At 57.5% G+C, this 27,065-nt stretch overlaps 1 protein-coding gene across 1 annotated transcript; it reads left to right on the forward strand.

The window, feature by feature from the left end:
* Nucleotides 1-4,355: 4,355 nt before the first annotated feature.
* On the forward strand, nt 4,356-26,979 carry PELP1 (proline, glutamate and leucine rich protein 1). The gene is made up of 17 exons (XM_072149805.1): nt 4,356-4,544; nt 5,970-6,031; nt 6,685-6,790; nt 8,391-8,540; nt 11,179-11,250; nt 16,294-16,353; nt 19,316-19,466; nt 21,002-21,131; nt 21,584-21,671; nt 21,813-21,901; nt 21,978-22,100; nt 22,231-22,381; nt 24,091-24,217; nt 24,545-24,600; nt 24,720-24,926; nt 25,007-26,287; nt 26,510-26,979. Exons 1-17 carry the CDS (start codon nt 4,392-4,394, stop codon nt 26,597-26,599), a joined length of 3,096 nt encoding a protein of 1,031 aa, XP_072005906.1. The 5' UTR covers nt 4,356-4,391; the 3' UTR covers nt 26,600-26,979.
* Nucleotides 26,980-27,065: the final 86 nt, after the last annotated feature.

Here is a 27,065-nt window from a genome sequence, read left to right on the forward strand (position 1 = left end):
ATATACAGGAGATCCCCAGGTTATACCGGCTGTAGATATATCATTATATACAGGAGATCCCCAGGTTATACCGGCTGTACATATATCATTATATACAGGAGATCCCAAGGTTATACCGGCTGTACATATATCGCTATATACAGGAGATCTCCAGGTTATACCGGCTGTACATATATCATTATATACAGGAGATCCCCAGGTTATACCGGCTGTACATATATCATTATATACAGGAGATCCCCAGGTTATACCAGCTGTACATATATCATTATATACAGGAGATCTCCAGGTTATACCGGCTGTACATATATCAATATATACAGGAGATCCCCAGGTTATACCAGCTGTACATATATCATTATATACAGGAGATCCCCAGGTTATACCGGCTGTACATATATCATTATATACAGGAGATCCCCAGGTTATACTGGCTGTACATATATCATTATATACAGGAGATCCCCAGGTTATACCAGCTGTACATATATCGCTATATACAGGAGATCTCCAGGTTATACCGGCTGTACATATATCATTATATACAGGAGATCCCCAGGTTATACCGGCTGTACATATATCATTATATACAGGAGATCCCCAGGTTATACCAGCTGTACATATATCATTATATACAGGAGATCTCCAGGTTATACCGGCTGTACATATATCATTATATACAGGAGATCCCCAGGTTATACCAGCTGTACATATATCATTATATACAGGAGATCCCCAGGTTATACCGGCTGTACATATATCATTATATACAGGAGATCCCCAGGTTATACCGGCTGTACATATATCATTATATACAGGAGATCCCCAGGTTATACCGGCTGTACATATATCATTATATACAGGAGATCCCCAGGTTATACCAGCTGTACATATATCATTATATACAGGAGATCCCCAGGTTATACCAGCTGTACATATATCATTATATACAGGAGATCCCCAGGTTATACCGGCTGTACATATATCATTATATACAGGAGATCCCCAGGTTATACCGGCTGTACATCTATCATTATATACAGGAGATCCCCAGGTTATACCAGCTGTACATATATCACTATATACAGGAGATCCCCAGGTTATACCAGCTGTACATATATCATTATATACAGGAGATCCCCAGGTTATACCAGCTGTACATATATCATTATATACAGGAGATCCCCAGGTTATACCGGCTGTACATATATCATTATATACAGGGGATCCCCAGGTTATACCGGCTGTACATATATCATTATATACAGGAGATCCCCAGGTTATACCGGCTGTACATATATCATTATATACAGGAGATATCCAGGTTATACCGGCTGTACATATATCATTATATACAGGAGATCCCCAGGTTATACCGGCTGTACATATATCATTATATACAGAAGATCCCCAGGTTATACCGGCTGTACATATATCATTATATACAGGAGATCCCCAGGTTATACCAGCTGTACATATATCATTATATACAGGAGATCCCCAGGTTATACCGGCTGTACATATATCATTATATACAGGAGATCCCCAGGTTATACCGGCTATACATATATCATTATATACAGGAGATCCCCAGGTTATACCAGCTGTACATATATCATTATATACAGGAGATCCCCAGGTTATACCGGCTGTAGATATATCATTATATACAGGAGATCCCCAGGTTATACCGGCTGTACATATATCATTATATACAGGAGATCCCCAGGTTATACCGGCTGTACATATATCGCTATATACAGGAGATCTCCAGGTTATACCGGCTGTACATATATCATTATATACAGGAGATCCCCAGGTTATACCGGCTGTACATATATCATTATATACAGGAGATCCCCAGGTTATACCAGCTGTACATATATCATTATATACAGGAGATCTCCAGGTTATACCGGCTGTACATATATCATTATATACAGGAGATCCCCAGGTTATACCAGCTGTACATATATCATTATATACAGGAGATCCCCAGGTTATACCGGCTGTAGATATATCATTATATACAGGAGATCCCCAGGTTATACCGGCTGTACATATATCACTATATACAGGAGATCCCCAGGTTATACCAGCTGTACATATATCGCTATATACAGGAGATCTCCAGGTTATACCGGCTGTACATATATCATTATATACAGGAGATCCCCAGGTTATACCAGCTGTACATATATCATTATATACAGGAGATCCCCAGGTTATACCGGCTGTACATATATCATTATATACAGGGGATCCCCAGGTTATACCGGCTGTACATATATCATTATATACAGGAGATCCCCAGGTTATACCGGCTGTACATATATCATTATATACAGGAGATATCCAGGTTATACCGGCTGTACATATATCATTATATACAGGAGATCCCCAGGTTATACCAGCTGTACATATATCATTATATACAGGAGATCCCAAGGTTATACCGGCTGTACATATACCATTATATACAGGAGATCCCCAGGTTATACCGGCTGTACATATATCATTATATACAGGAGATCCCCAGGTTATACCAGCTGTACATATATCATTATATACAGAAGATCCCCAGGTTATACCGGCTGTACATATATCATTATATACAGGAGATCCCCAGGTTATACCGGCTGTACATATATCATTATGTACAGGAGATCCCCAGGTTATACCGGCTGTACATATATCATTATATACAGGAGATCCCCAGGTTATACCGGCTGTACATATATCATTATATACAGGAGATCCCCAGGTTCTACCAGCTGTACATATATCATTATATACAGGAGATCCCCAGGTTATACCGGGTGTACATATATCATTATATACAGGAGATCCCCAGGTTATACCAGCTGTACATATATCATTATATACAGGAGATCCCCAGGTTATACCAGCTGTACATATACCATTATATACAGGACATCCCCAGGTTATACCGGCTGTACATATATCATTATATACAGGAGATCCCCAGGTTATACCAGCTGTACATATATCATTATATACAGGAGATCCCCAGGTTATACCGGCTGTACATATATCATTATATACAGGAGATCCCCAGGTTATACCGGCTGTACATATATCATTATATACAGGAGATCCCCAGGTTATACCAGCTGTACATATATCATTATATACAGGAGATCCCCAGGTTATACCAGCTGTACATATATCATTATATACAGGAGATCCCCAGGTTATACCAGCTGTACATATATCATTATATACAGGAGATCCCCAGGTTATACCGGCTGTACATATATCATTATATACAGGAGATCCCCAGGTTATACCAGCTGTACATATATCATTATATACAGGAGATCCCCAGGTTATACCGGCTCCATATCACTAATGACAGGAGGTGTATATCTTATACCGGCTGTACATATATCATTATATACAGGAGATCCCCAGGTTATACCAGCTGTACATATATCATTATATACAGGAGATCCCCAGGTTATACCGGCTGTACATATATCATTATATACAGGAGATCCCCAGGTTATACCGGCTGTACATATATCATTATATACAGGAGATCCCCAGGTTATACCGGCTGTACATATATCATTATATACAGGAGATCCCCAGGTTATACCAGCTGTACATATATCATTATATACAGGAGATCTCCAGGTTATACCAGCTGTACATATATCATTATATACAGGAGATCCCCAGGTTATACCGGCTGTACATATATCATTATATACAGGAGATCCCCAGGTTATACCAGCTGTACATATATCATTATATACAGGAGATCCCCAGGTTATACCGGCTGTGCATATATCATTATATACAGGAGACCCCCAGGTTATACCGGCTGTACATATATCATTATATACAGGAGATCCCCAGGTTATAGCGGCTGTACATATATCATTATATACAGGAGATCCCCAGGTTATACCGGCTGCACATATATCATTATATACAGGAGATCCCCAGGTTATACCAGCTGTACATATATCATTATATACAGGATATCCCCAGGTTATACCGGCTGTACATATATCATTATATACAGGAGATCCCCAGGGTATACCAGCTGTACATATATCATTATATACAGGAGATCCCCAGGTTATACCAGCTGTACATATATCATTATATACAGGAGATCCCCAGGTTATACCGGCTGTACATATATCATTATATACAGGAGATCCCCAGGTTACACCAGCTGTACATATATCATTATATACAGATCCCCAGGTTATACCGGCTGTACATATATCATTATATACAGGAGATCCCCAGGTTATAGCAGAATAGCGATGAGCACGAGTTGCTATGACTCTCTGTTACCAGGGATACCGCTGGAGGCGCGCTGTGATGACGTCACGCGGAGGCGTTGCAGTCTGATGACGTGCCGTGGCGGGAAGATGGCGGCGACGTGTGTCGGGGTCCGGATGATGGAGGCTGCAGTGAGCGGGCTCCTGGAGAACGAGCTGAGCGAGGGGGAGCTGGGGGAGACTATCCGGGCCCTACGGGAGCACGGAGCCCTGCGCGGAGAGGTGAGGAGCCGGAGCACGTGTCCCGCCATTGTGTCCTACAGGCCGGGGAGCACGTCCTGCACCGCTGCCCCCTGCCGGCCTCCCCCCGGGGTGTGTGCTGCCCCCTGCCGGCCTCCCCCAGGGGTGTGCGCTGCCCCCTGCCGGCCTCCCCCAGGGGTGTGCGCTGCCCCCTGCCGGCCTCCCCCCGGGGTGTGCGCTGTCCCCTGCCGGCCTCCCCCCGGGGGTGTGCGCTGCCCCCTGCCGGCCTCCCCCCGGGGGTGTGCGCTGCCCCCTGCCGGCCTCCCCCCGGGGGTGTGCGCTGCCCCCTGCCGGCCTCCCCCCGGGGGTGTGCGCTGCCCCCTGCCGGCCTCCCCCCGGGGGTGTGCGCTGCCCCCTGCCGGCCTCCCCCCGGGGGTGTGCGCTGCCCCCTGCCGGCCTCCCCCCGGGGGTGTGCGCTGCCCCCTGCCGGCCTCCCCCGGGGGTGTGCGCTGCCCCCTGCCGGCCTCCCCCCGGGGGTGTGCGCTGCCCCCTGCCGGCCTCCCCCCGGGGGTGTGCGCTGCCCCCTGCCGGCCTCCCCCCGGGGGTGTGCGCTGCCCCCTGCCGGCCTCCCCCCGGGGGTGTGCGCTGCCCCCTGCCGGCCTCCCCCCGGGGGTGTGCGCTGCCCCCTGCCGGCCTCCCCCCGGGGGTGTGCGCTGCCCCCTGCCGGCCTCCCCCGGGGGTGTGCGCTGCCCCCTGCCGGCCTCCCCCCGGGGGTGTGCGCCGCCCCCTGCCGGCCTCCCCCCGGGGGTGTGCGCCGCCCCCTGCCGGCCTCCCCCCGGGGGTGTGCGCCGCCCCCTGCCGGCCTCCCCCCGGGGGTGTGCGCCGCCCCCTGCCGGCCTCCCCCCGGGGGTGTGCGCCGCCCCCTGCCGGCCTCCCCCCGGGGGTGTGCGCCGCCCCCTGCCGGCCTCCCCCCGGGGGTGTGCGCCGCCCCCTGCCGGCCTCCCCCCGGGGGTGTGCGCCGCCCCCTGCCGGCCTCCCCCCGGGGGTGTGCGCCGCCCCCTGCCGGCCTCCCCCCGGGGGTGTGCGCCGCCCCCTGCCGGCCTCCCCCCGGGGGTGTGCGCCGCCCCCTGCCGGCCTCCCCCCGGGGGTGTGCGCCGCCCCCTGCCGGCCTCCCCCCGGGGGTGTGCGCCGCCCCCTGCCGGCCTCCCCCCGGGGGTGTGCGCCGCCCCCTGCCGGCCTCCCCCCGGGGGTGTGCGCCGCCCCCTGCCGGCCTCCCCCCGGGGGTGTGCGCCGCCCCCTGCCGGCCCCCCCCCTGGCGTGTGCGCCGCCCCCTGCCGGCCCCCCCCCTGGCGTGTGCGCCGGCCCCTGCCGGCCCCCCCCCTGGCGTGTGCGCCGCCCTTTGTACCTACACTGTGCAGGGGGTTTGGTGCAGTGTGTCCCTGTATCTGATGATCTCCCTGTGTGCAGGTCTCCTCTATCTCCGGGCTCCTGAGTTGCTGTAACTCCCGGCTTTCGTCTGCAGCTACACGGTAAGTGCCCAGTTACAGCGGGCAGCGGGGCCGCTGTGTGTGTGGGGTGGGCAGCGGGGCCGCTGTGTGTGTGGGGTGGGCAGCGGGGCCGCTGTGTGTGTGGGGTGGGCAGCGGGGCCGCTGTGTGTGTGGGGTGGGCAGCGGGGCCGCTGTGTGTGCGGGGTGGGCAGCGGGGCCGCTGTGTGTGCGGGGTGGGCAGCGGGGCCGCTGCGTGTGTGTGTGCGGGGTGGGCAGCGGGGCCCCTGTGTGTGCGGGGTGGGCAGCGGGGCCCCTGTGTGTGCGGGGTGGGCAGCGGGGCCGCTGCGTGTGTGTGTGTGGGTGGGCAGCGGGGCCGCTGCGTGTGTGTGTGTGGGTGGGCAGCGGGGCCGCTGCGTGTGTGTGTGTGGGTGGGCAGCGGGGCCGCTGCGTGTGTGTGTGCGGGGTGGGCAGCGGGGCCGCTGCGTGTGCGGGGTGGGCAGCGGGGCCGCTGCGTGTGTGCGTGTGTGTGTGTGCGGGGTGGGCAGCGGGGCCGCTGCGTGTGTGTGGGGTGGCCAGCGGGGCCCCTGTGTGTGTGCGGGGTGGGCAGCGGGGCCGCTGCGTGTGTGTGTGTGGGGTGGCCAGCGGGGCCCCTGTGTGTGTGGGGTGTGTGATGATGGTGTCTGTCTCTCTTGCAGCACGGAGGGTCTGTCGCTGCTCTCGCTGGTGGTGGAGGAGTCCTGCACGGATGTGTTCCAGTCGCACTGCGTGTCGTGGATCCGCGCGGTCCTGCAGGTCATACAGGTGAGCCCCTCCTCTGCCCTCATGTGCTCGGCACACCATCCCTGACATGCTCTGTGCTGCTGTGATGTGCTCGGCACACTATCCCTGACATGCTCTGTGCTGCTGTGATGTGCTCGGCACACTATCCCTGACATGCTCTGTGCTGCTGTGATGTGCTCGGCACACTATCCCTGACATGCTCTGTGCTGCTGTGATGTGCTCAGCACACTATCCCTGACATGCTCTGTGCTGCTGTGATGTGCTCGGCACACTATCCCTGACATGCTCTGTGCTGCTGTGATGTGCTCGGCACACTATCCCTGACATGCTCTGTGCTGCTGTGATGTGCTCAGCACACTATCCCTGACATGCTCTGTGCTGCTGTGATGTGATCGGCACACTATCCCTGACATGCTCTGTGCTGCTGTGATGTGCTCGGCACACTATCCCTGACATGCTCTGTGCTGCTGTGATGTGCTCGGCACACTATCCCTGACATGCTCTGTGCTGCTGTGATGTGATCGGCACACCATCCCTGACATGCTCTGTGCTGCTGTGATGTGATGGGCTACTTGTGATTACAGAGTAGGACAGATACGGATGAAGAGGAGAGGAGGAGCAGTAGTATACAGGTGCCCATCACTCTGCACCGGGTAGTGTCCGGGGCTTTCCTCACCTCTGGGTCACCCTCCTCCTCCTCCTAGGCCACCTCTGGGTCACCCCTCCTCCTCCTAGGCCACCTCTGGTCACCCTCCTCCTCCTCCTAGGCCACCTCTGGGTCACCCTCCTCCTAGGCCACCTCTGGGTCACCCCTCCTCCTCCTCCTCCTAGGCCACCTCTGGGTCACCCTCCTCCTCCTCCTGGGTCACCCTCCTCCTCCTCCTCCTCCTCCTCCTGGGTCACCCTCCTCCTCCTCCTCCTCGGCCACCTCTGGGTCACCCCTCCTCCTCCTCCTCCTCCTCCTAGGCCACCTCTGGGTCACCCCTCCTCCTCCTGGGTCACCCTCCTCCTCCTCCTGGGTCACCCCCCTCCTCCTCCTAGGCCACCTCTGGGTCACCCTCCTCCTAGGCCACCTCTGGGTCACCCTCCTCCTCCTCGGCCACCTCTGGGTCACCCTCCTCCTCCTCGGCCACCTCTGGGTCACCCCTCCTCCTCCTCGGCCACCTCTGGGTCACCCCTCCTCCTCCTCGGCCACCTCTGGGTCACCCTCCTCCTCCTCCTCGGCCACCTCTGGGTCACCCTCCTCCTCCTCCTAGGCCACCTCTGGGTCACCCTCCTCCTCCTCCTAGGCCACCTCTGGGTCACCCTCCTCCTCCTCCTAGGCCACCTCTGGGTCACCCCTCCTCCTCCTCCTCGGCCACCTCTGGGTCACCCCTCCTCCTCCTCCTCGGCCACCTCTGGGTCACCCCTCCTCCTCCTCCTCGGCCACCTCTGGGTCACCCCTCCTCCTCCTCCTCGGCCACCTCTGGGTCACCCCTCCTCCTCCTCCTCGGCCACCTCTGGGTCACCCCTCCTCCTCCTCCTCGGCCACCTCTGGGTCACCCCTCCTCCTCCTCGGCCACCTCTGGGTGCTGAGATGGGAGATACAGGTCTCACTATGTGTCTTGTCTCCTTCCCACAGTCTCAGGACCCTCCGCGGGTGATCGGACTGGCGGTCTTTGTTCTCCGCTCTCTTCTCGCCCATTCCTCTGCCATTCCAGAATTATCCCGAGAAATCTCCACAAATCATATCCCAGGACTCCTCACCTCCTTACTGGGCCTGAGGCGGCAGGTAGGTGCTGGTTCTGTACTGTATGATGTGGGGGCAGGTAGGTCTGGTGCTGGTTCTGTACTGTATGATGTGGGGGCAGGTAAGTCTGGTGCTGGTTCTGTACTGTATGATGTGGGGGCAGGTAGTTCTGGTGCTGGTTCTGTACTGTATGATGTGGGGGCAGGTAGGTCTGGTGCTGGTTCTGTACTGTATGATGTGGGGGCAGGTAGGTCTGGTGCTGGTTCTGTACTGTATGATGTGGAGGCAGGTAGGTCTGGTGCTGGTTCTGTACTGTATGATGTGGGAGCAGGTAGGTCTGGTGCTGGTTCTGTACTGTATGATGTGGGAGCAGGTAGGTCTGGTGCTGGTTCTGTACTGTATGATGTGGGGGCAGGTAAGTCTGGTGCTGGTTCTGTACTGTATGATGTGGGGGCAGGTAGGTCTGGTGCTGGTTCTGTACTGTATGATGTGGGGGCAGGTAGGTCTGGTGCTGGTTCTGTACTGTATGATGTGGGGGCAGGTAGGTCTGGTGCTGGTTCTGTACTGTATGATGTGGGGGCAGGTAGGTTTGGTGCTGGTACTGTATGATGTGGGGGCAGGTAGGTCTGGTGCTGGTTCTGTAGTGTATGATGTGGGGGCAGGTAGGTCTGGTGCTGGTTCTGTACTGTATGATGTGGGAGCAGGTAGGTCTGGTGCTGGTTCTGTATTGTATGATGTGGAGGCAGGTAGGTCTGGTGCTGGTTCTGTACTGTATGATGTGGGGGCAGGTAGGTCTGGTGCTGGTTCTGTAGTGTATGATGTGGGGGCAGGTAGGTTTGGTGCTGGTACTGTATGATGTGGGGGCAGGTAGGTCTGGTGCTGGTTCTGTACTGTATGATGTGGAGGCAGGTAGGTCTGGTGCTGGTTCTGTACTGTATAATGTGGGGGCAGGTAGGTTTGGTGCTGGTACTGTATGATGTGGGGGCAGGTAGGTCTGGTGCTGGTTCTGTACTGTATGATGTGGGGGCAGGTAGGTCTGGTGCTGGTTCTGTACTGTATGATGTTGGGGGCAGGTAGGTCTGGTGCTGGTTCTGTACTGTATGATGTGGGGGCAGGTAGGTCTGGTGCTGGTTTTGTACTGTATGATGTGGAGGCAGGTAGGTCTGGTGCTGGTTCTGTACTGTATGATGTGGGGGCAGGTAGGTCTGGTGCTGGTTCTGTACTGTATGATGTGGAAGCAGGTAGGTCTGGTGCTGGTTCTGTACTGTATGATGTGGGGGCAGGTAGGTCTGGTGCTGGTACTGTATGATGTGGGGGCAGGTAGGTCTGGTGCTGGTTCTGTACTGTATGATGTGGGGGCAGGTAGGTTTGGTGCTGGTTCTGTACTGTATGATGTGGGAGCAGGTAGGTCTGGTGCTGGTTCTGTACTGTATGATGTGGGAGCAGGTAGGTCTGGTGCTGGTTCTGTACTGTATAATGTGGGGGCAGGTGGGTCTGGTGCTGGTTCTGTACTGTATAATGTGGGGGCAGGTGGGTCTGGTGCTGGTTCTGTACTGCATGATGTGGGGGCAGGTAGGTCTGGTGCTGGTTCTGTACTGTATGATGTGGGGGCAGGTAGGTCTGGTGCTGGTTCTGTACTGTATGATGTGGGGGCAGGTAGGTCTGGTGCTGGTTCTGTACTGTATGATGTGGGGGCAGGTAGGTCTGGTGCTGGTTCTGTACTGTATGATGTGGGAGCAGGTAGGTCTGGTGCTGGTTCTGTACTGTATGATGTGGGAGCAGGTAGGTCTGGTGCTGGTTCTGTACTGTATGATGTGGGAGCAGGTAGGTCTGGTGCTGGTTCTGTACTGTATAATGTGGGGGCAGGTAGGTCTGGTGCTGGTTCTGTACTGTATAATGTGGGGGCAGGTGGGTCTGGTGCTGGTTCTGTACTGTATGATGTGGGGGCAGGTAGGTCTGGTGCTGGTTCTGTACTGTATGATGTGGGGGCAGGTAGGTCTGGTGCTGGTTCTGTACTGTATAATGTGGGGGCAGGTAGGTCTGGTGCTGGTTCTGTACTGTATAATGTGGGGGCAGGTAGGTCTGGTGCTGGTTCTGTACTGCATGATGTTGGGGGCAGGTAGGTCTGGTGCTGGTTCTGTAGTGTATGATGTTGGGGGCAGGTAGGTCTGGTGCTGGTTCTGTAGTGTATGATGTGGGGGCAGGTAGGTCTGGTGCTGGTTCTGTACTGTATGATGTGGGGGCAGGTAGGTCTGGTGCTGGTTCTGTACTGTATGATGTGGGGGCAGGTAGGTCTGGTGCTGGTTCTGTACTGTATGATGTGGGGGCAGGTAGGTCTGGTGCTGGTTCTGTACTGTATGATGTGGGGGCAGGTAAGTCTGGTGCTGGTTCTGTACTGTATGATGTTGGGGGCAGGTAAGTCTGGTGCTGGTTCTGTAGTGTATGATGTGGGGGCAGGTAGGTCTGGTGCTGGTTCTGTACTGTATGATGTGGGGGCAGGTGGGTCTGGTGCTGGTTCTGTACTGTATGATGTGGGGGCAGGTGGGTCTGGTGCTGGTTCTGTACTGTATGATGTGGGAGCAGGTAGGTCTGGTGCTGGTTCTGTACTGTATGATGTTGGGGGCAGGTAGGTCTGGTGCTGGTTCTGTATTGTGCTTCTCACTGTGCCCTTGTCTTGTAGTGCCTGATATCTGCGCTGGAGGGAATCCGCTCCTGCCTGATCTCGTATCCCCGGGCCTGCGGATTACTGCGGGTAACGTATCCATCACCAGACACGCAGCGCACCCTGGCCCCTCCCCCCGGCGTCTCCTCGCCTGTCTCCTCCCTCCCCCGGCGTCTCCTCGCTTGTCTCCTCCCTCCCCCCGGCGTCTCCTCGCTTGTCTCATCCCTCCCCCCGGCGTCTCCTCGCTTGTCTCATCCCTCCCCCGGGCGTCTCCTCGCTTGTCTCATCCCTCCCCCCGGCGTCTCCTCGCTTGTCTCATCTCTCCCCCCGGCGTCTCCTCGCTTGTCTCATCCCTCCCCCGGGCGTCTCCTCGCTTGTCTCATCCCTCCCCCCGGCGTCTCCTCGCTTGTCTCATCCCTCCCCGCGGCGTCTCCTCGCTTGTCTCCTCCCTCCCCCCGGCGTCTCCTCGCTTGTCTCATCCCTCCCCCGGCGTCTCCTCGCTTGTCTCATCCCTCCCCCCGGCGTCTCCTCGCTTGTCTCATCCCTCCCCCCGGCGTCTCCTCGCTTGTCTCATCCCTCCCCCCGGCGTCTCCTCGCTTGTCTCATCCCTCCCCCCGGCGTCTCCTCGCTTGTCTCATCTCTCCCCCCGGCGTCTCCTCGCTTGTCTCCTCCCTCCCCCCGGCGTCTCCTCGCTTGTCTCATCCCTCCCCCCGCTTGTCTCATCCCTCCCCCCGCTTGTCTCATCCCTCCCCCCGGCGTCTCCTCGCTTGTCTCATCCCTCCCCCCGGCGTCTCCTCGCTTGTCTCATCCCTCCCCCCGGCGTCTCCTCGCTTGTCTCATCTCTCCCCCCGGCGTCTCCTCGCTTGTCTCATCCCTCCCCCCCGGCGTCTCCTCGCTTGTCTCATCCCTCCCCCCGGCGTCTCCTCGCTTGTCTCATCCCTCCCCCCGGCGTCTCCTCGCTTGTCTCATCCCTCCCCCCGGCGTCTCCTCGCTTGTCTCATCCCTCCCCCCGGCGTCTCCTCGCTTGTCTCATCCCTCCCCCCGGCGTCTCCTCGCTTGTCTCCTCCCTCCCCCCGGCGTCTCCTCGCTTGTCTCCTCCCTCCCCCCGGCGTCTCCTCGCTTGTCTCCTCCCTCCCCCCGGCGTCTCCTCGCCTGTCTCATCCCTCCCCCCGCTTGTCTCATCCCTCCCCCCGCTTGTCTCATCCCTCCCCCCCGGCGTCTCCTCGCTTGTCTCATCCCTCCCCCCGGCGTCTCCTCGCTTGTCTCATCCCTCCCCCCGGCGTCTCCTCGCTTGTCTCATCCCTCCCCCCGGCGTCTCCTCGCTTGTCTCATCCCTCCCCCCGGCGTCTCCTCGCTTGTCTCATCCCTCCCCGCGGCGTCTCCTCGCTTGTCTCATCCCTCCCCCCGGCGTCTCCTCGCTTGTCTCATCCCTCCCCCCGGCGTCTCCTCGCTTGTCTCATCCCTCCCCGCGGCGTCTCCTCGCTTGTCTCATCCCTCCCCCCGGCGTCTCCTCGCTTGTCTCATCCCTCCCCCCGGCGTCTCCTCGCTTGTCTCATCCCTCCCCCCGGCGTCTCCTCGCTTGTCTCATCCCTCCCCCCGGCGTCTCCTCGCTTGTCTCATCTCTCCCCCCGGCGTCTCCTCGCTTGTCTCATCCCTCCCCCCGGCGTCTCCTCGCTTGTCTCATCCCTCCCCCCGGCGTCTCCTCGCTTGTCTCATCTCTCCCCCCGGCGTCTCCTCGCTTGTCTCATCTCTCCCCCCGGCGTCTCCTCGCTTGTCTCATCTCTCCCCCCGGCGTCTCCTCGCTTGTCTCCTCCCTCCCCCCGGCGTCTCCTCGCTTGTCTCCTCCCTCCCCCCCGGCGTCTCCTCGCTTGTCTCCTCCCTCCCCCCCGGCGTCTCCTCGCTTGTCTCATCCCTCCCCCCGGCGTCTCCTCGCTTGTCTCATCCCTCCCCCCGGCGTCTCCTCGCTTGTCTCCTCCCTCCCCCCCGGCGTCTCCTCGCCTGTCTCATCCCTCCCCCCGGCGTCTCCTCGCTTGTCTCATCCCTCCCCCCGGCGTCTCCTCGCTTGTCTCATCCCTCCCCCCGGCGTCTCCTCGCTTGTCTCATCCCTCCCCCCGGCGTCTCCTCCCTCCCCCCGGCGTCTCCTCCCTCCCCCCGCTTGTCTCATCCCTCCCCCCGCTTGTCTCATCCCTCCCCCCGCTTGTCTCATCCCTCCCCCCGCTTGTCTCATCCCTCCCCCCCGGCGTCTCCTCGCTTGTCTCATCCCTCCCCCCGGCGTCTCCTCGCTTGTCTCATCCCTCCCCCCGGCGTCTCCTCGCTTGTCTCATCCCTCCCCGCGGCGTCTCCTCGCTTGTCTCATCCCTCCCCCCGGCGTCTCCTCGCTTGTCTCATCCCTCCCCCCGGCGTCTCCTCGCTTGTCTCATCCCTCCCCCCGGCGTCTCCTCGCCTGTCTCATCCCTCCCCCCGGCGTCTCCTCGCTTGTCTCCTCCCTCCCCCCGGCGTCTCCTCGCTTGTCTCCTCCCTCCCCCCGGCGTCTCCTCGCTTGTCTCCTCCCTCCCCCCGGCGTCTCCTCGCTTGTCTCATCCCTCCCCCCGGCGTCTCCTCGCTTGTCTCATCCCTCTCCCCCGGCGTCTCCTCGCTTGTCTCATCCCTCCCCGCGGCGTCTCCTCGCTTGTCTCATCCCTCCCCCCGGCGTCTCCTCGCTTGTCTCATCCCTCCCCCCGGCGTCTCCTCGCCTGTCTCATCCCTCCCCCCGGCGTCTCCTCGCTTGTCTCATCCCTCCCCCCGGCGTCTCCTCGCTTGTCTCCTCCCTCCCCCCCGGCGTCTCCTCGCTTGTCTCCTCCCTCCCCCCCGGCGTCTCCTCGCTTGTCTCATCCCTCCCCCCGGCGTCTCCTCGCTTGTCTCATCCCTCCCCCCGGCGTCTCCTCGCTTGTCTCATCCCTCCCCCCGGCGTCTCCTCGCTTGTCTCATCCCTCCCCCCGGCGTCTCCTCGCCTGTCTCATCCCTCCCCCCGGCGTCTCCTCGCTTGTCTCATCCCTCCCCCCGGCGTCTCCTCGCTTGTCTCATCCCTCCCCCCGGCGTCTCCTCGCTTGTCTCCTCCCTCCCCCCGGCGTCTCCTCGCTTGTCTCATCCCTCCCCCCGGCGTCTCCTCGCTTGTCTCATCCCTCCCCCCGGCGTCTCCTCGCTTGTCTCATCCCTCCCCCCGGCGTCTCCTCGCTTGTCTCCTCCCTCCCCCCGGCGTCTCCTCGCTTGTCTCATCCCTCCCCCCGGCGTCTCCTCGCTTGTCTCCTCCCTCCCCCCGGCGTCTCCTCGCTTGTCTCATCTCTCCCCCCGGCGTCTCCTCGCTTGTCTCATCTCTCCCCCCGGCGTCTCCTCGCTTGTCTCATCCCTCCCCCCGGCGTCTCCTCGCTTGTCTCATCTCTCCCCCCGGCGTCTCCTCGCTTGTCTCATCCCTCCCCCCGGCGTCTCCTCGCTTGTCTCATCCCTCCCCCCGGCGTCTCCTCGCTTGTCTCATCCCTCCCCCCGGCGTCCCCTCGCTTGTCTCATCCCTCCCCCCGGCGTCTCCTCGCTTGTCTCATCCCTCCCCCCGGCGTCTCCTCGCTTGTCTCATCTCTCCCCCCGGCGTCTCCTCGCTTGTCTCATCTCTCCCCCCGGCGTCTCCTCGCTTGTCTCATCCCTCCCCCCGGCGTCTCCTCGCTTGTCTCATCCCTCCCCCCGGCGTCTCCTCGCTTGTCTCATCTCTCCCCCCGGCGTCTCCTCGCTTGTCTCATCCCTCCCCCCGGCGTCTCCTCGCTTGTCTCATCCCTCCCCCCGCTTGTCTCATCTCTCCCCCCGGCGTCTCCCCGCTTGTCTCATCCCTCCCCCCCGGCGTCTCCTCGCTTGTCTCATCTCTCCCCCCGGCGTCTCCTCGCTTGTCTCATCTCTCCCCCCGGCGTCTCCTCGCTTGTCTCATCTCTCCCCCCGGCGTCTCCTCGCTTGTCTCATCTCTCCCCCCGCTTGTCTCATCCCTCCCCCCGGCGTCTCCTCGCCTGTCTCATCCCTCCCCCCCGGCGTCTCCTCGCCTGTCTCATCCCTCCCCCCGGCGTCTCCTCGCTTGTCTCATCTCTCCCCCCGGCGTCTCCTCGCTTGTCTCATCTCTCCCCCCGGCGTCTCCTCGCTTGTCTCATCCCTCCCCCGGGCGTCTCCTCGCTTGTCTCCTCCCTCCCTGTGGCGTCTCCTCGCTTGTCTCATCCCTCCCCCGGGCGTCTCCTCGCTTGTCTCCTCCCTCCCTGTGGCGTCTCCTCGCTTGTCTCATCCCTCCCCCCGGCGTCTCCTCGCTTGTCTCATCCCTCCCCCCGGCGTCTCCTCGCTTGTCTCATCCCTCCCCCCGCTTGTCTCATCCCTCCCCCCGGCGTCTCCTCGCTTGTCTCATCCCTCCCCCCGGCGTCTCCTCGCCTGTCTCCTCCCTCCCCCCGGCGTCTCCTCGCTTGTCTCATCCCTCCCCCCGGCGTCTCCTCGCTTGTCTCATCCCTCCCCCCGGCGTCTCCTCGCTTGTCTCATCCCTCCCCCCGGCGTCTCCTCGCTTGTCTCATCCCTCCCCCCCGGCGTCTCCTCGCTTGTCTCATCCCTCCCCCCGGCGTCTCCTCGCTTGTCTCATCCCTCCCCCCGGCGTCTCCTCGCTTGTCTCATCCCTCCCCCCGGCGTCTCCTCGCTTGTCTCATCCCTCCCCCCGGCGTCTCCTCGCTTGTCTCATCCCTCCCCCCGGCGTCTCCTCGCTTGTCTCATCCCTCCCCCCGGCGTCTCCTCGCTTGTCTCATCCCTCCCCGTGGCTTCCCTCCGCTTGTCTCATCCCTCCCCGTGGCTTCCCTCCGCTTGTCTCATCCCTCCCCCCGGCGTCTCCTCGCTTGTCTCATCCCTCCCCCCGGTGTCCCCCCGCTTGTCTCATCCCTCCCCCCCGGCGTCTCCCCGCTTGTCTCATCCCTCCCCCCGGCGTCTCCTCGCTTGTCTCATCCCTCCCCCCGGCGTCTCCTCGCTTGTCTCATCCCTCCCCCCGGCGTCTCCCCGCTTGTCTCCTCCCTCTCCCCGGCGTCTCCTCGCTTGTCTCATCCCTCCCCGTGGCTTCCCTCCGCTTGTCTCATCCCTCTCCTTCTATTACAGGGGAAGCTCACAGCGTTTTTCCTCAGTCTCCTGGATGAAGAAAATGTGCAAATACAAGAGGTAAGAATCTCACCTGTAACCCCCAGTACACGACCTGCCTGTAGTATGAGCGCACACTCACAGGGGGCGCTGCTCATCCTCCAAGTATAGAAGAGGACCGCGACCGCTCACACTCACCTCCTTCTATATTCTGGGAGAAGTAGGCGTACACCACTTGTTAGGAGTCACAGGGGCGGAGTCACGCTAGGACGTCCTCTCCTGGATTACAGAGTATTTTTTGAATCTGCCCGGGCAGGAGTGCGGAGTATAAGGATAGCATTCCTACCTGCTTTGGTTCTTGTAATTGGGGCTTTATACTCTGTGGGCAGCAGGGGTCACAGAACCTCGTCAACCAATGAGTGGCCTCCTTGTAGACCATAGTGTAAAAATAAGTGATGTCCTGCACACGGAATAAGGTCATGTGACCACCAGCATGCTGCTGGACTGGAAGTACTGGAGCAAAAAAGGAGTGAGGGCTCCTGACCTGGCTTTCATGGTGTTTGCTGGAGTCCACACGGTCTTCTCCACCCCCGTAACAAGTATCCAGTGTTTACTGTTCTTCTACCCCAGAGTACAGGACGTCATGGTGATCCTGTCTCTGTTCTGGATAACGTGCTGGTGGCTTGTGGACCTAAGCCTTCCTGACATGTTCCCTTTATAGAGGACCTGTCAGCAGGTTTATTTATGTGAAATCTCACCTATTTTAAGAAAAGAAATCCCCAAAGTCAGGAAAATAGGACTCTTCTCGTGTCATTCTCACATCAGATGAGTCAAGCTTTGTGGGGGGGTTTTTTTATCTGAACTTTTGGGTAACGGACATTGTTATGATTTTAATTCTTTAATTGAATCAGTTCTGACCTTTTTTTTTATTTTTTTAAATATTTTTTTTTATACACAAGGTGGGTGTTTGCTGCATATTGCAGCAAATACCCAACGGTAACAACCGTGGTCGGTGTTGGCACCGATTGTGGGTGTTAACCCAGTGAATGCCTCCGGCAAAGCTGGTGGAGGCATTTAAATCCTGGCAGTGCGTGTGCATCGCCATATTGGATTTCAATGCTGCCCCCTGTGAAGTCATTGGGGGGGGGGGGGCTGCGTTTTGTTGCCATGACAGCCTCGGGTCATACAAAGACCTGAGGCTGTCCTGTTTTAGGCTATACATTACAATGTGCGATTTGCACGTTGTAATAGATGATCCCCATATACTGATATACTGTAGTATATGCAGTATATGGTGGGATCAATCAGACAACCTAAGGTGAAAGTACCCTAGGGGGCCTGAAAAATAGGAAAAACAGTAAAAAAAAAAAAAATATATTAAATTTGAAAAACCCTGAAAATTCAAATCGCCCCCTTTCCCTAGAATCGATATAACTATAAACAGTAAAATCACAAACACGTTGGGTATCGCTGTGTCCCAAAATATCCAATCTATCAAAATATGTTTTTTTCCCCAGTGTTTTGCTCCGAAACGGAAAATAACGCCCAAAGTCAAAAAGTTTATTTTTTTGCCATTTCGAAAAATATAAAAGATTCTATAAAAAGTGATCGAAACGTCGTACGGTTCTAAAAATAGAAGCATTGAAAACGTCATCAGAAGTCGCACAAAATGACCCCACCCACAGCTCCGTACACCAAAGTATGAAAAAGTTATTAGCGCCAGAAGACGGCAAAATGAAGAATTTTTTTTTTTTTGTACAGAAGGTTTAAATTTTTGTAAATGTATGAAAACATTATAAAACCAATGCAAATTTGTTATCCCTGTGATCGTACCGACCCAAAGAATAAAGTAGACGCGTCATTTGGGACGCTCAGTGAAAGACGTAAAATCCAAGTCCACAAGAATAAGTTGCAAATGCATTTTTTCACCATTTTTGAGTTTTTTTTTTCCTGCTTCCCAGTACATGGCATGGAATATTAAATTCCAGCGCTATGAAGTGAAATTTGTTATGCTGAAAACAAGCAAAAAACATGGAAAAATAAAAAAAAAAAAAAGTGAGAGGTTTTTGAAGGTGGGGCGTGAAAAATGAAAACGCAAAAACAAAAAAAGGGCCTCAGCGTTAAGGGGTTAATAGAGCAATCACACGGATCAATCCATGCCCCCCCAGTCCTGGAGTCTTATAAATTCTTCAGGTTGTCATGGTAACTGATCAATGCTCTCCGCTCAAACCCAGTATGGCATTGCCCACTTGCTGTTAAAGGTTTAAGACCCGCAATTGGTGCCAGAACTGATCCGGTTTGATTGATGGGTGTTTGCTGCATTGTGCAGAAAACACCCGCCTTGTATGGTGCATACTCCCTTAACGGCGTTGTGACGCACTAATAAGCCTTTTGTCATTAAAGGGTTAAAGATAAGGGATCTCCTCTTTCGGGTCAGGCTTATGGGTTCGTGAGCTACAGAACCAGAGTTCCAGGCAGCTAAACACATAGATAGAAACGTAAGTTGCATATAAAGATCCTGGCCCGGTCTAACTACCTGTAACTCCAGTTCTGTAGCTCCCAGATCGATAAGCTCGATGGTATCTAAGAGATATCTCCTCTTTAATATGACACCAGCAGCATGTTACTAGGTGCTACAGAACAGGAGATGGGGGCGTCTGGGGTGACACTACCCCTGCAGCCACTAAACCTGACTGCTCTCGTGTGAGGATGACAGGAGAAGAGTCATATTTTCCAGACTTTAATGGAGATTATTTTCTAGGTAAATGTGAGGTTTCATATGAGAGGGAATTCTGGGAAGGAGATTTCGTCCCCCACCTGAGGGGTCTGCTAGATTGATGGGGTTCCCTCCCAGCATTGTGTAGTCGGCCATGACACTATACTGAGGGGGCGTTGGATGTGTCGGCCTCTGGCAGTGGTGCAGTGAGTCTTGTGCTGCTGCTGCTGCGGCCTAGAGGTGACCGGGTCATGTACAACCCCTCTAAGTCTCCGCTCAGGCAGTGGTGTAGGAGGGCTATGAGTGACTGTGTGTCTGTGCCCGCAGTTGGCCTGCCAGTGCTTCTCCCTCCTGCCGTCCCTCGGCTCCGGCTTCTCCCAAGGAATGAAACACACGGAAAACTGGGAGCGACAGATACAGAGCGTCCTGTGCTCCCTGCACGTCGTCTTCCAGCAGCTCTACCAGGACGCCGAGACCGGTGAGTGCACCCTGCAGGCATACACAGCGCGCCGCTGTATCGCTTATAGAGCAGGAGGAGCAGATTGTACACAGTGTGCTGTCTGCAGGCAGCATGTTATAGAGCAGGAGGAGCAGATTGTACACAGTGTGCTGTCTGCAGGCAGCATGTTATAGAGCAGGAGGAGCAGATTGTACACAGTGTGCTGTCTGCAGGCAGCATGTTATAGAGCAGGAGGAGCAGATTGTACAGTATGCTATCTGCAGGCAGCATGTTATAGAGCAGGAGGAGCAGAGCAGATTGTACACAGTGTGCTGTCTGCAGGCAGCATGTTATAGAGCAGGAGGAGCAGATTGTACACAGTATGCTATCTGCAGGCAGCATGTTATAGAGCAGGATGGAGCAGATTGTACAGTGACTGATTTGACATACTTTGCGCTGCGTAATCTGTGTGCGCTATATAAATAAAGAATTATTATTATTTATTATTGTGTCCTATCCGCAGGCAGCATGTTATAGAGCGGGAGGAGCAGATCTGCAGGCAGCATGTTATAGAGCAGGAGGAGCTGAGCAGATTGTACATAGTGTCCTATCTGCAGGCTGCATGTTATAGAGCAGGAGGAGCTGAGCAGATTGTACATAGTGTCCTATCTGCAGGCTGCATGTTATAGAGCAGGAGGAGCAGATCTGCAGGCAGCATGTTATAGAGCGGGAGGAGCAGATCTGCAGGCAGCATGTTATAGACCAGGAGGAGCTGAGCAGATTGTACATAGTGTCCTATCTGCAGGCAGCATGTTATAGAGCAGGAGGAGCTGAGCAGATTGTACATAGTGTCCTATCTGCAGGCTGCATGTTATAGAGCGGGAGGAGCAGATCTGCAGGCAGCATGTTATAGAGCAGGAGGAGCTGAGCAGATTGTACATAGTGTCCTATCTGCAGGCTGCATGTTATAGAGCAGGAGGAGCAGATCTGCAGGCTGCAGGTTATAGAGCGGGAGGAGCAGATCTGCAGGCAGCATGTTATAGAGCGGGAGGAGCAGATCTGCAGGCAGCATGTTATAGACCAGGAGGAGCTGAGCAGATTGTACATAGTGTCCTATCTGCAGGCAGCATGTTATAGAGCAGGAGGAGCTGAGCAGATTGTACATAGTGTCCTGTCTGCAGGCAGCATGTTATAGACCAGGAGGAGCTGAGCAGATTGTACATAGTGTCCTATCTGCAGGCTGCATGTTATAGAGCAGGAGGAGCAGATCTGCAGGCAGCATGTTATAGAGCAGGAGGAGCTGAGCTGATTGTACATAGTGTCCTATCTGCAGGCTGCATGTTATAGAGCAGGAGGAGCAGATCTGCAGGCAGCATGTTATAGAGCAGGAGGAGCAGATCTGCAGGCAGCATGTTATAGAGCAGGAGGAGCAGATCTGCAGGCAGCATGTTATAGAGCAGGAGGAGCAGATCTGCAGGCAGCATGTTATAGAGCAGGAGGAGCAGATCTGCAGGCAGCATGTTATAGAGCAGGAGGAGCTGAGCAGATTGTACAGTTTGCTGTCTTCTCCACAGACACGGCTCGCTATGAAGGTCCGGGCACAGAGCTGGATCTCCCGGTCCTGGAGGATGATGGGGCGTCCAGTGTCCTACAGCTGGTGAGGCGGTTCAGCGCCCTGGCACAGTGCATCCGCCTGCTATTGAGGTAATGGTACAGCCCATTTCTTAAAGGCGCAGTGTCTTCATCTAAGTGCAGATTAAAGGAAACCTACCACCACCGGTCTACCTATTAAGGTTCTAATCTATAGCAGGATTGCCCTTTTTAGGGTTAATCCTTTAGTCGCCCAAATCTTTTATCATTTTTTAATGGCCCTAGTATTCAAAGTTAGTGAAAAGGCTTCTGAGCTGAGGCTACACGGCGCGGCTACTCCACACCCTCACCACTCGCCTCTACCAAACCATCTTCAGCGCACAGCTGCGAATTATTACAAAATTCTAAAAGATTTGGGTGACTAAAGGATATGCCCTAAAAAGGGCAATTTTACTATAGATTAGAGGCACCTAAGGTTTCCTTAAATGTAATTTTCTGCAATTCTTTAGTATAATATTATTTCCCATGATCCTCCTTACCCCACGTTGATCCCTTATGTGTTGCAGGGAACAGTTCCCGGCCCCCGTGCGGGTCCCGGCCTCTGATATCCTCAATCTGGTTTGTCGGGTGGTGAATGTCAGTGCCAAGAACTTGGTAAGTACCCAAGGGGCGTGTACCTTTATTCTGGGAGGAGCTATGTGTAAGTGGGTGTGGTTTGCTTGCAGACTGATCATGTGACTCTGTGATTTCCCCCCCCCCCATACATGGCTGATGGTTGTGCTCTGTGTGTTGTAGAGCTGGCAGGGGGAGGAGGCGCTGAAGCTGCTGCTGCTGCCCCAAGTGCACCGGAGCGCCCTGGACATCCTGGAGGCGGCCATCCTGGCGTAAGAGCCACTTACTGCAGTGCGGTGTCCTGTTCTCTAACCTCTCGCTCTAATCTCTGATGTTTCTCCCTCACAGCTGCGGCCCCCGGCTCCTGCCCTTCTCTGCCGTCATCTGTAGACTATTTCCACAAGTTCTCAGCTCCTGGGCGTCTGCTAGAAACTCCGGCAGCCTCCCCTCCGGTCAGGAGAAGCCGTATAGGTGAGTGTATGGCGAGCGGTGCACGCTGGAGGCAAGCGCGGGTGCATGGTGATAGTATAACAGGAGGGGAGCATTATACACTGTCTGAGATATTAAAGCTTTTATAACACGGTGTAATGTTCTGTGGCAGCGCACTCCGGGGAGCGGTGTACCAGGTCCTGGAGCGCTGGGTCACCATGTGCGGGGTCTCTGCTGGCATCTTACAAGGCATGTCCCACCACTCAGATATCCTGCTGGCACACCTCATTAGTGATGTCACCCCACCCGCAGACTCTGTCAAGGTGAGCTGATCCTCCCCCACCGTCCTCGTGCCCCGGGGGCTCTGCGCCCTCTCCTCGTCCTCGTGCCCCGGGGTCTCTGCGCCCTCTCCCCGTCCTCGTGCCCCGGGGTCTCTGCGCCCTCTCCCCGTCCTCGTGCCCCGGGGTCTCTGCGCCCTCTCGCCGTCCTCGTGCCCCGGGGTCTCTGCGCCCTCTCGCCGTCCTCGTGCCCCGGGGGCTCTGCGCCCTCTCCCCGTCCTCGTGCCCCGGGGGCTCTGCGCCCTCTCCCCGTCCTCGTGCCCCGGGGGCTCTGCGCCCTCTCCCCGTCCTCGTGCCCCGGGGGCTCTGCGCCCTCTCCCCGTCCTCGTGCCCCGGGGGCTCTGCGCCCCCTCTCCCCGTCCTCGTGCCCCGGGGGCTCTGCGCCCCCTCTCCCCGTCCTCGTGCCCCGGGGGCTCTGCGCCCCCTCTCGCCGTCCTCGTGCCCCGGGGGCTCTGCGCCCCCTCTCGCCGTCCTCGTGCCCCGGGGGCTCTGCGCCCCCTCTCGCCGTCCTCGTGCCCCGGGGGCTCTGCGCCCCCTCTCGCCGTCCTCGTGCCCCGGGGGCTCTGCGCCCCCTCTCGCCGTCCTCGTGCCCCGGGGGCTCTGCGCCCCCTCTCGCCGTCCTCGTGCCCCGGGGGCTCTGCGCCCCCTCTCGCCGTCCTCGTGCCCCGGGGGCTCTGCGCCCCCTCTCGCCGTCCTCGTGCCCCGGGGGCTCTGCGCCCCCTCTCGCCGTCCTCGTGCCCCGGGGGCTCTGCGCCCCCTCTCGCCGTCCTCGTGCCCCGGGGGCTCTGCGCCCCCTCTCGCCGTCCTCGTGCCCCGGGGGCTCTGCGCCCCCTCTCGCCGTCCTCGTGCCCCGGGGGCTCTGCGCCCCCTCTCGCCGTCCTCGTGCCCCGGGGGCTCTGCGCCCCCTCTCGCCGTCCTCGTGCCCCGGGGGCTCTGCGCCCCCTCTCGCCGTCCTCGTGCCCCGGGGGCTCTGCGCCCCCTCTCGCCGTCCTCGTGCCCCGGGGGCTCTGCGCCCCCTCTCGCCGTCCTCGTGCCCCGGGGGCTCTGCGCCCCCTCTCGCCGTCCTCGTGCCCCGGGGGCTCTGCGCCCCCTCTCGCCGTCCTCGTGCCCCGGGGGCTCTGCGCCCCCTCTCGCCGTCCTCGTGCCCCGGGGGCTCTGCGCCCCCTCTCGCCGTCCTCGTGCCCCGGGGGCTCTGCGCCCCCTCTCGCCGTCCTCGTGCCCCGGGGGCTCTGCGCCCCCTCTCGCCGTCCTCGTGCCCCGGGGGCTCTGCGCCCCCTCTCGCCGTCCTCGTGCCCCGGGGGCTCTGCGCCCCCTCTCGCCGTCCTCGTGCCCCGGGGGCTCTGCGCCCCCTCTCGCCGTCCTCGTGCCCCGGGGGCTCTGCGCCCCCTCTCGCCGTCCTCGTGCCCCGGGGGCTCTGCGCCCCCTCTCGCCGTCCGCGTGCCCCGGGGGCTCTGCGCCCCCTCTCGCCGTCCGCGTGCCCCGGGGGCTCTGCGCCCCCTCTCGCCGTCCTCGTGCCCCGGGGGCTCTGCGCCCCCTCTCGCCGTCCTCGTGCCCCGGGGGCTCTGCGCCCCCTCTCGCCGTCCTCGTGCCCCGGGGGCTCTGCGCCCCCTCTCGCCGTCCTCGTGCCCCGGGGGCTCTGCGCCCCCTCTCGCCGTCCTCGTGCCCCGGGGTCTTCACTCTTTGTCTCTCTGCAGATGTCCGGCTTCGTGCAACTGGGAGCAAAGAAGCAGAAAGTCTCTGAGATCGGGAATGGGGATTTCCAGAGTCACAGAAAGAGAGAGAACAATGCAAATATGGAGCTGTGCAGCGCAGCGCTGAGGGGTAAGACTCGGACTCGTAATAGCTTTAGTTTACAAGGAATCTGTCACATAAAACACTCAGAGCTCCCTCATCCCCCTCCCTCCTGACTACGTCCCTCTGACCACATGCCACGCCTGCTCCTCTCCCGCTGTGATGTCATGTGTAGAGGAGCAGCTCCTCTGTGAAGAGATAAATTAGGGATGACTGAGATTTGTAACACATCAGTAAAAGCTAATTTCTATATTTCCCCTCTTTTATACTCTTTTATACACGGACCCCGTGTCTTGTGTTATTTGTCTGTGAGTCCTGACCCTAGAAGCTTACGCTCTCCTCTCTCCCCCCCCCTAGCCCTGTGCTCCATTATTCTGTATGGAGGATCTCTCATCAAGGAGGACAGTCACCGGGTGAGTGCACATTGTGTGATGGCTGCTGCCCCCTTGTGGTCATGCAGTGATACGGCACAGAAGGTTTCTTGTCTCTTCTGCTGGATGTAATTTGAACTTTCCCCGATTTATTCCGGCAGCATCTCCAGGAACTTTCTATCCCTCTTCTGATCCGGCTCCAGCAAGGTCCAGACCAATGGATCGGCCCGTACACCAACAGCGAGTGCCGCAAGCAGCTGTACCGCCTCCTGTTGTCCTTAACATTGACCCCTAGCCCTCGCCTCCCTCCCCCCTTACATTGTGCCATCAGGATCTTCAGGCTGGGGTTGACAGAGGAGAACCTGCAGGTAAGTGGCAGTCGTGATCAGGGGTTGGCGGGGATGGGATTTTTGGGGGTATCTTCTCAGCATTTGCCTTGTTGTTGCAGGTGTCTATGTTCTGTACGGAGGCTCTTGCCATCTGCAGGGTCATCATCCACCCCCGTGTGCCCACCCTCCAGCGCCCTCTCCCGCAGCACACCCCCAGACCACCCCTGCAGGTAGACCCCCCAGCCCAGCGCCCCCCGGCACCCCAGCTGACCTTCCCTACTACTATACCCGTCAATCATCTCCCCATCAGGACCCCGGTCCCTCTACAGCCCTCCGAGCCCCCGGCTCCCCCTCTAATCCCCTCCCCACAAGAGACTTTTGGTGGTAAGACCCCTCGTCCCATGTTCATCCACTACGAGAAGGAAGAGACGTCTGATGTGGAGATTTCTCTGGAGAGCGATTCTGATGACAGTGTGGTCATCGTCCCCGAGGGTCTCCTACAGAAGCCCACCACAAATTCTGAACCTTCACCGCCCTCCGCTAAACCTCCTGCTGAAGAGCCTCCGGCAGCTGAGGTCACTGCCCAGCCTGCAGTACCATCACCCACCACAGTGGCGGCAGCACCAGCGCCACCCCCTGCCTGCCCTGGTCCCTCCCCTACACAGACACCAGGAGCTGCAGAAGCACCTCCACCACCGCCGGCTCCTGCGCCGCCCGAGGGAGACATGGTCATCAATATTAACAGCACCGACGAGGAAGATGAGGAGGAGGACGAAGATGAAGAAGGCATGTATGATGATGAGGAGGACGAGTACTACGATGAGGAGGAAGAGGAAGAAGACTTGGAGGGACTCGATGAAGATGAGGAGGAAGAGTTCGAAGATGATGAAGGACTGACGGAAGAAGAGGAGGACGAGGAAGACCTGGACGCTGAGGCGGAAGAGGAGGAGGATGAAGGAGAAGATGATGAAGGGATAATGGATCCGGAAGAGGTCCGCATCGCTGCCAACTTAGATGACCTGCCCGAATCGGACCACCCCGTCACATCTGAGCCGGACGAGGGCCCCCCGCGCCTCTCCCCCGTCCAGGAGGATGACAATGGGGACACGGACCTCCTAATGCTGGTGGAGAGCGAGGACCGCGAGTCGCCTGTAGAGACTGGACAGGACGGACTGTCAGACACTGAGGTCATGGACCACCACTCACCGCCCCCTGTACTGAGCCCCCCACCGGCCCCCCGCCTACAGGAGGAGGACGATGAGACCGCCGTGCCCGATGAAACCGAGAGCGACGCCATCCCCGAGCCTCCCCTCCTGGAGGATGAGCCTGTGAAGGAGGAGAAGAAGCCGCTGAAGCCACACGTGGTGGTGGAGGAAGAAGAGGCCCTGGACGAGGCAGAGGTGAGTGCTGACCCCTACACGTACTATAGGGGGCACTATACACACTGCTCACTAGAGATGGGGCCAACACACTGTATGGCATCTCACTACATCTCCCACAATGCACTGCAGCACAGGGATCCAAGCACAATTGTGAGTGCACCTGTGAAGTGTAGTGCCCCCATACCGCTATTGTCCCCTGTTATCAGCCACACTAATCATTCTGCCCTCCTTCCTCCCCAGGACGAGCTCCCCGATGCAGAATCCATGCTGGCGGATTTCATAGATTGCCCTCCAGATGACGACAAAGATTCGGAGCCCCGGAGCACGTGACCCCGCGACCTCTCCCGGCATCTTCATGGCTGCTCGTGACCCTTTGTGTTTTTTCTTTTGTTTTTTTTTTTTTTGCTTTTTAATATTTAAAGTGCCCGGCGCCGGCCTGACCCCTCACACCTGGGGAGACTACAACTTCCAGGGTGCATCCTCTGGCCATTGCTGGAAGTTGTAGTCCATCTGCAGGCACATACAATGTCTCTATTTTTTGTGGGGGAGGGGGCAGTGCTGGGTCTGATATGGGCCGCTTCTGGCAGGTGATGGACGTCTGCACTTATGTGAATGAAATGCATTTCACATGTGACAGTTTTGTCAATTTTATTTCTTTTGGTTATTTTTTTTTCAATTTTTTTTTTTCGCAATAAAATCTGGGAATCCTCCATCTGTCATATATAGCGTTATTATATCCCTAGTCTGATTACATCCTGTATTATACTCCAGAGCTGCACTCACTATTCTGCTGCTG

Source organism: Engystomops pustulosus, chromosome 4, assembly GCF_040894005.1.
Source record: "Engystomops pustulosus chromosome 4, aEngPut4.maternal, whole genome shotgun sequence".
Taxonomy (NCBI): Eukaryota; Metazoa; Chordata; class Amphibia; order Anura; family Leptodactylidae; genus Engystomops; species Engystomops pustulosus.

Bases quoted from the DNA above. Each gene is read 5' to 3' on its own strand.
- PELP1 (XM_072149805.1), top strand. From the start codon at position 4,392: ATGACGTGCCGTGGCGGGAAGATGGCGGCGACGTGTGTCGGGGTCCGG. The intron at 4,545-5,969 runs GTGAGGAGCCGG...CCCTGTGTGCAG, and splicing joins ACGGAGCCCTGCGCGGAGAG to GTCTCCTCTATCTCCGGGCT. The intron at 21,902-21,977 runs GTAAGAGCCACT...TCTCCCTCACAG, and splicing joins CTGGAGGCGGCCATCCTGGC to CTGCGGCCCCCGGCTCCTGC.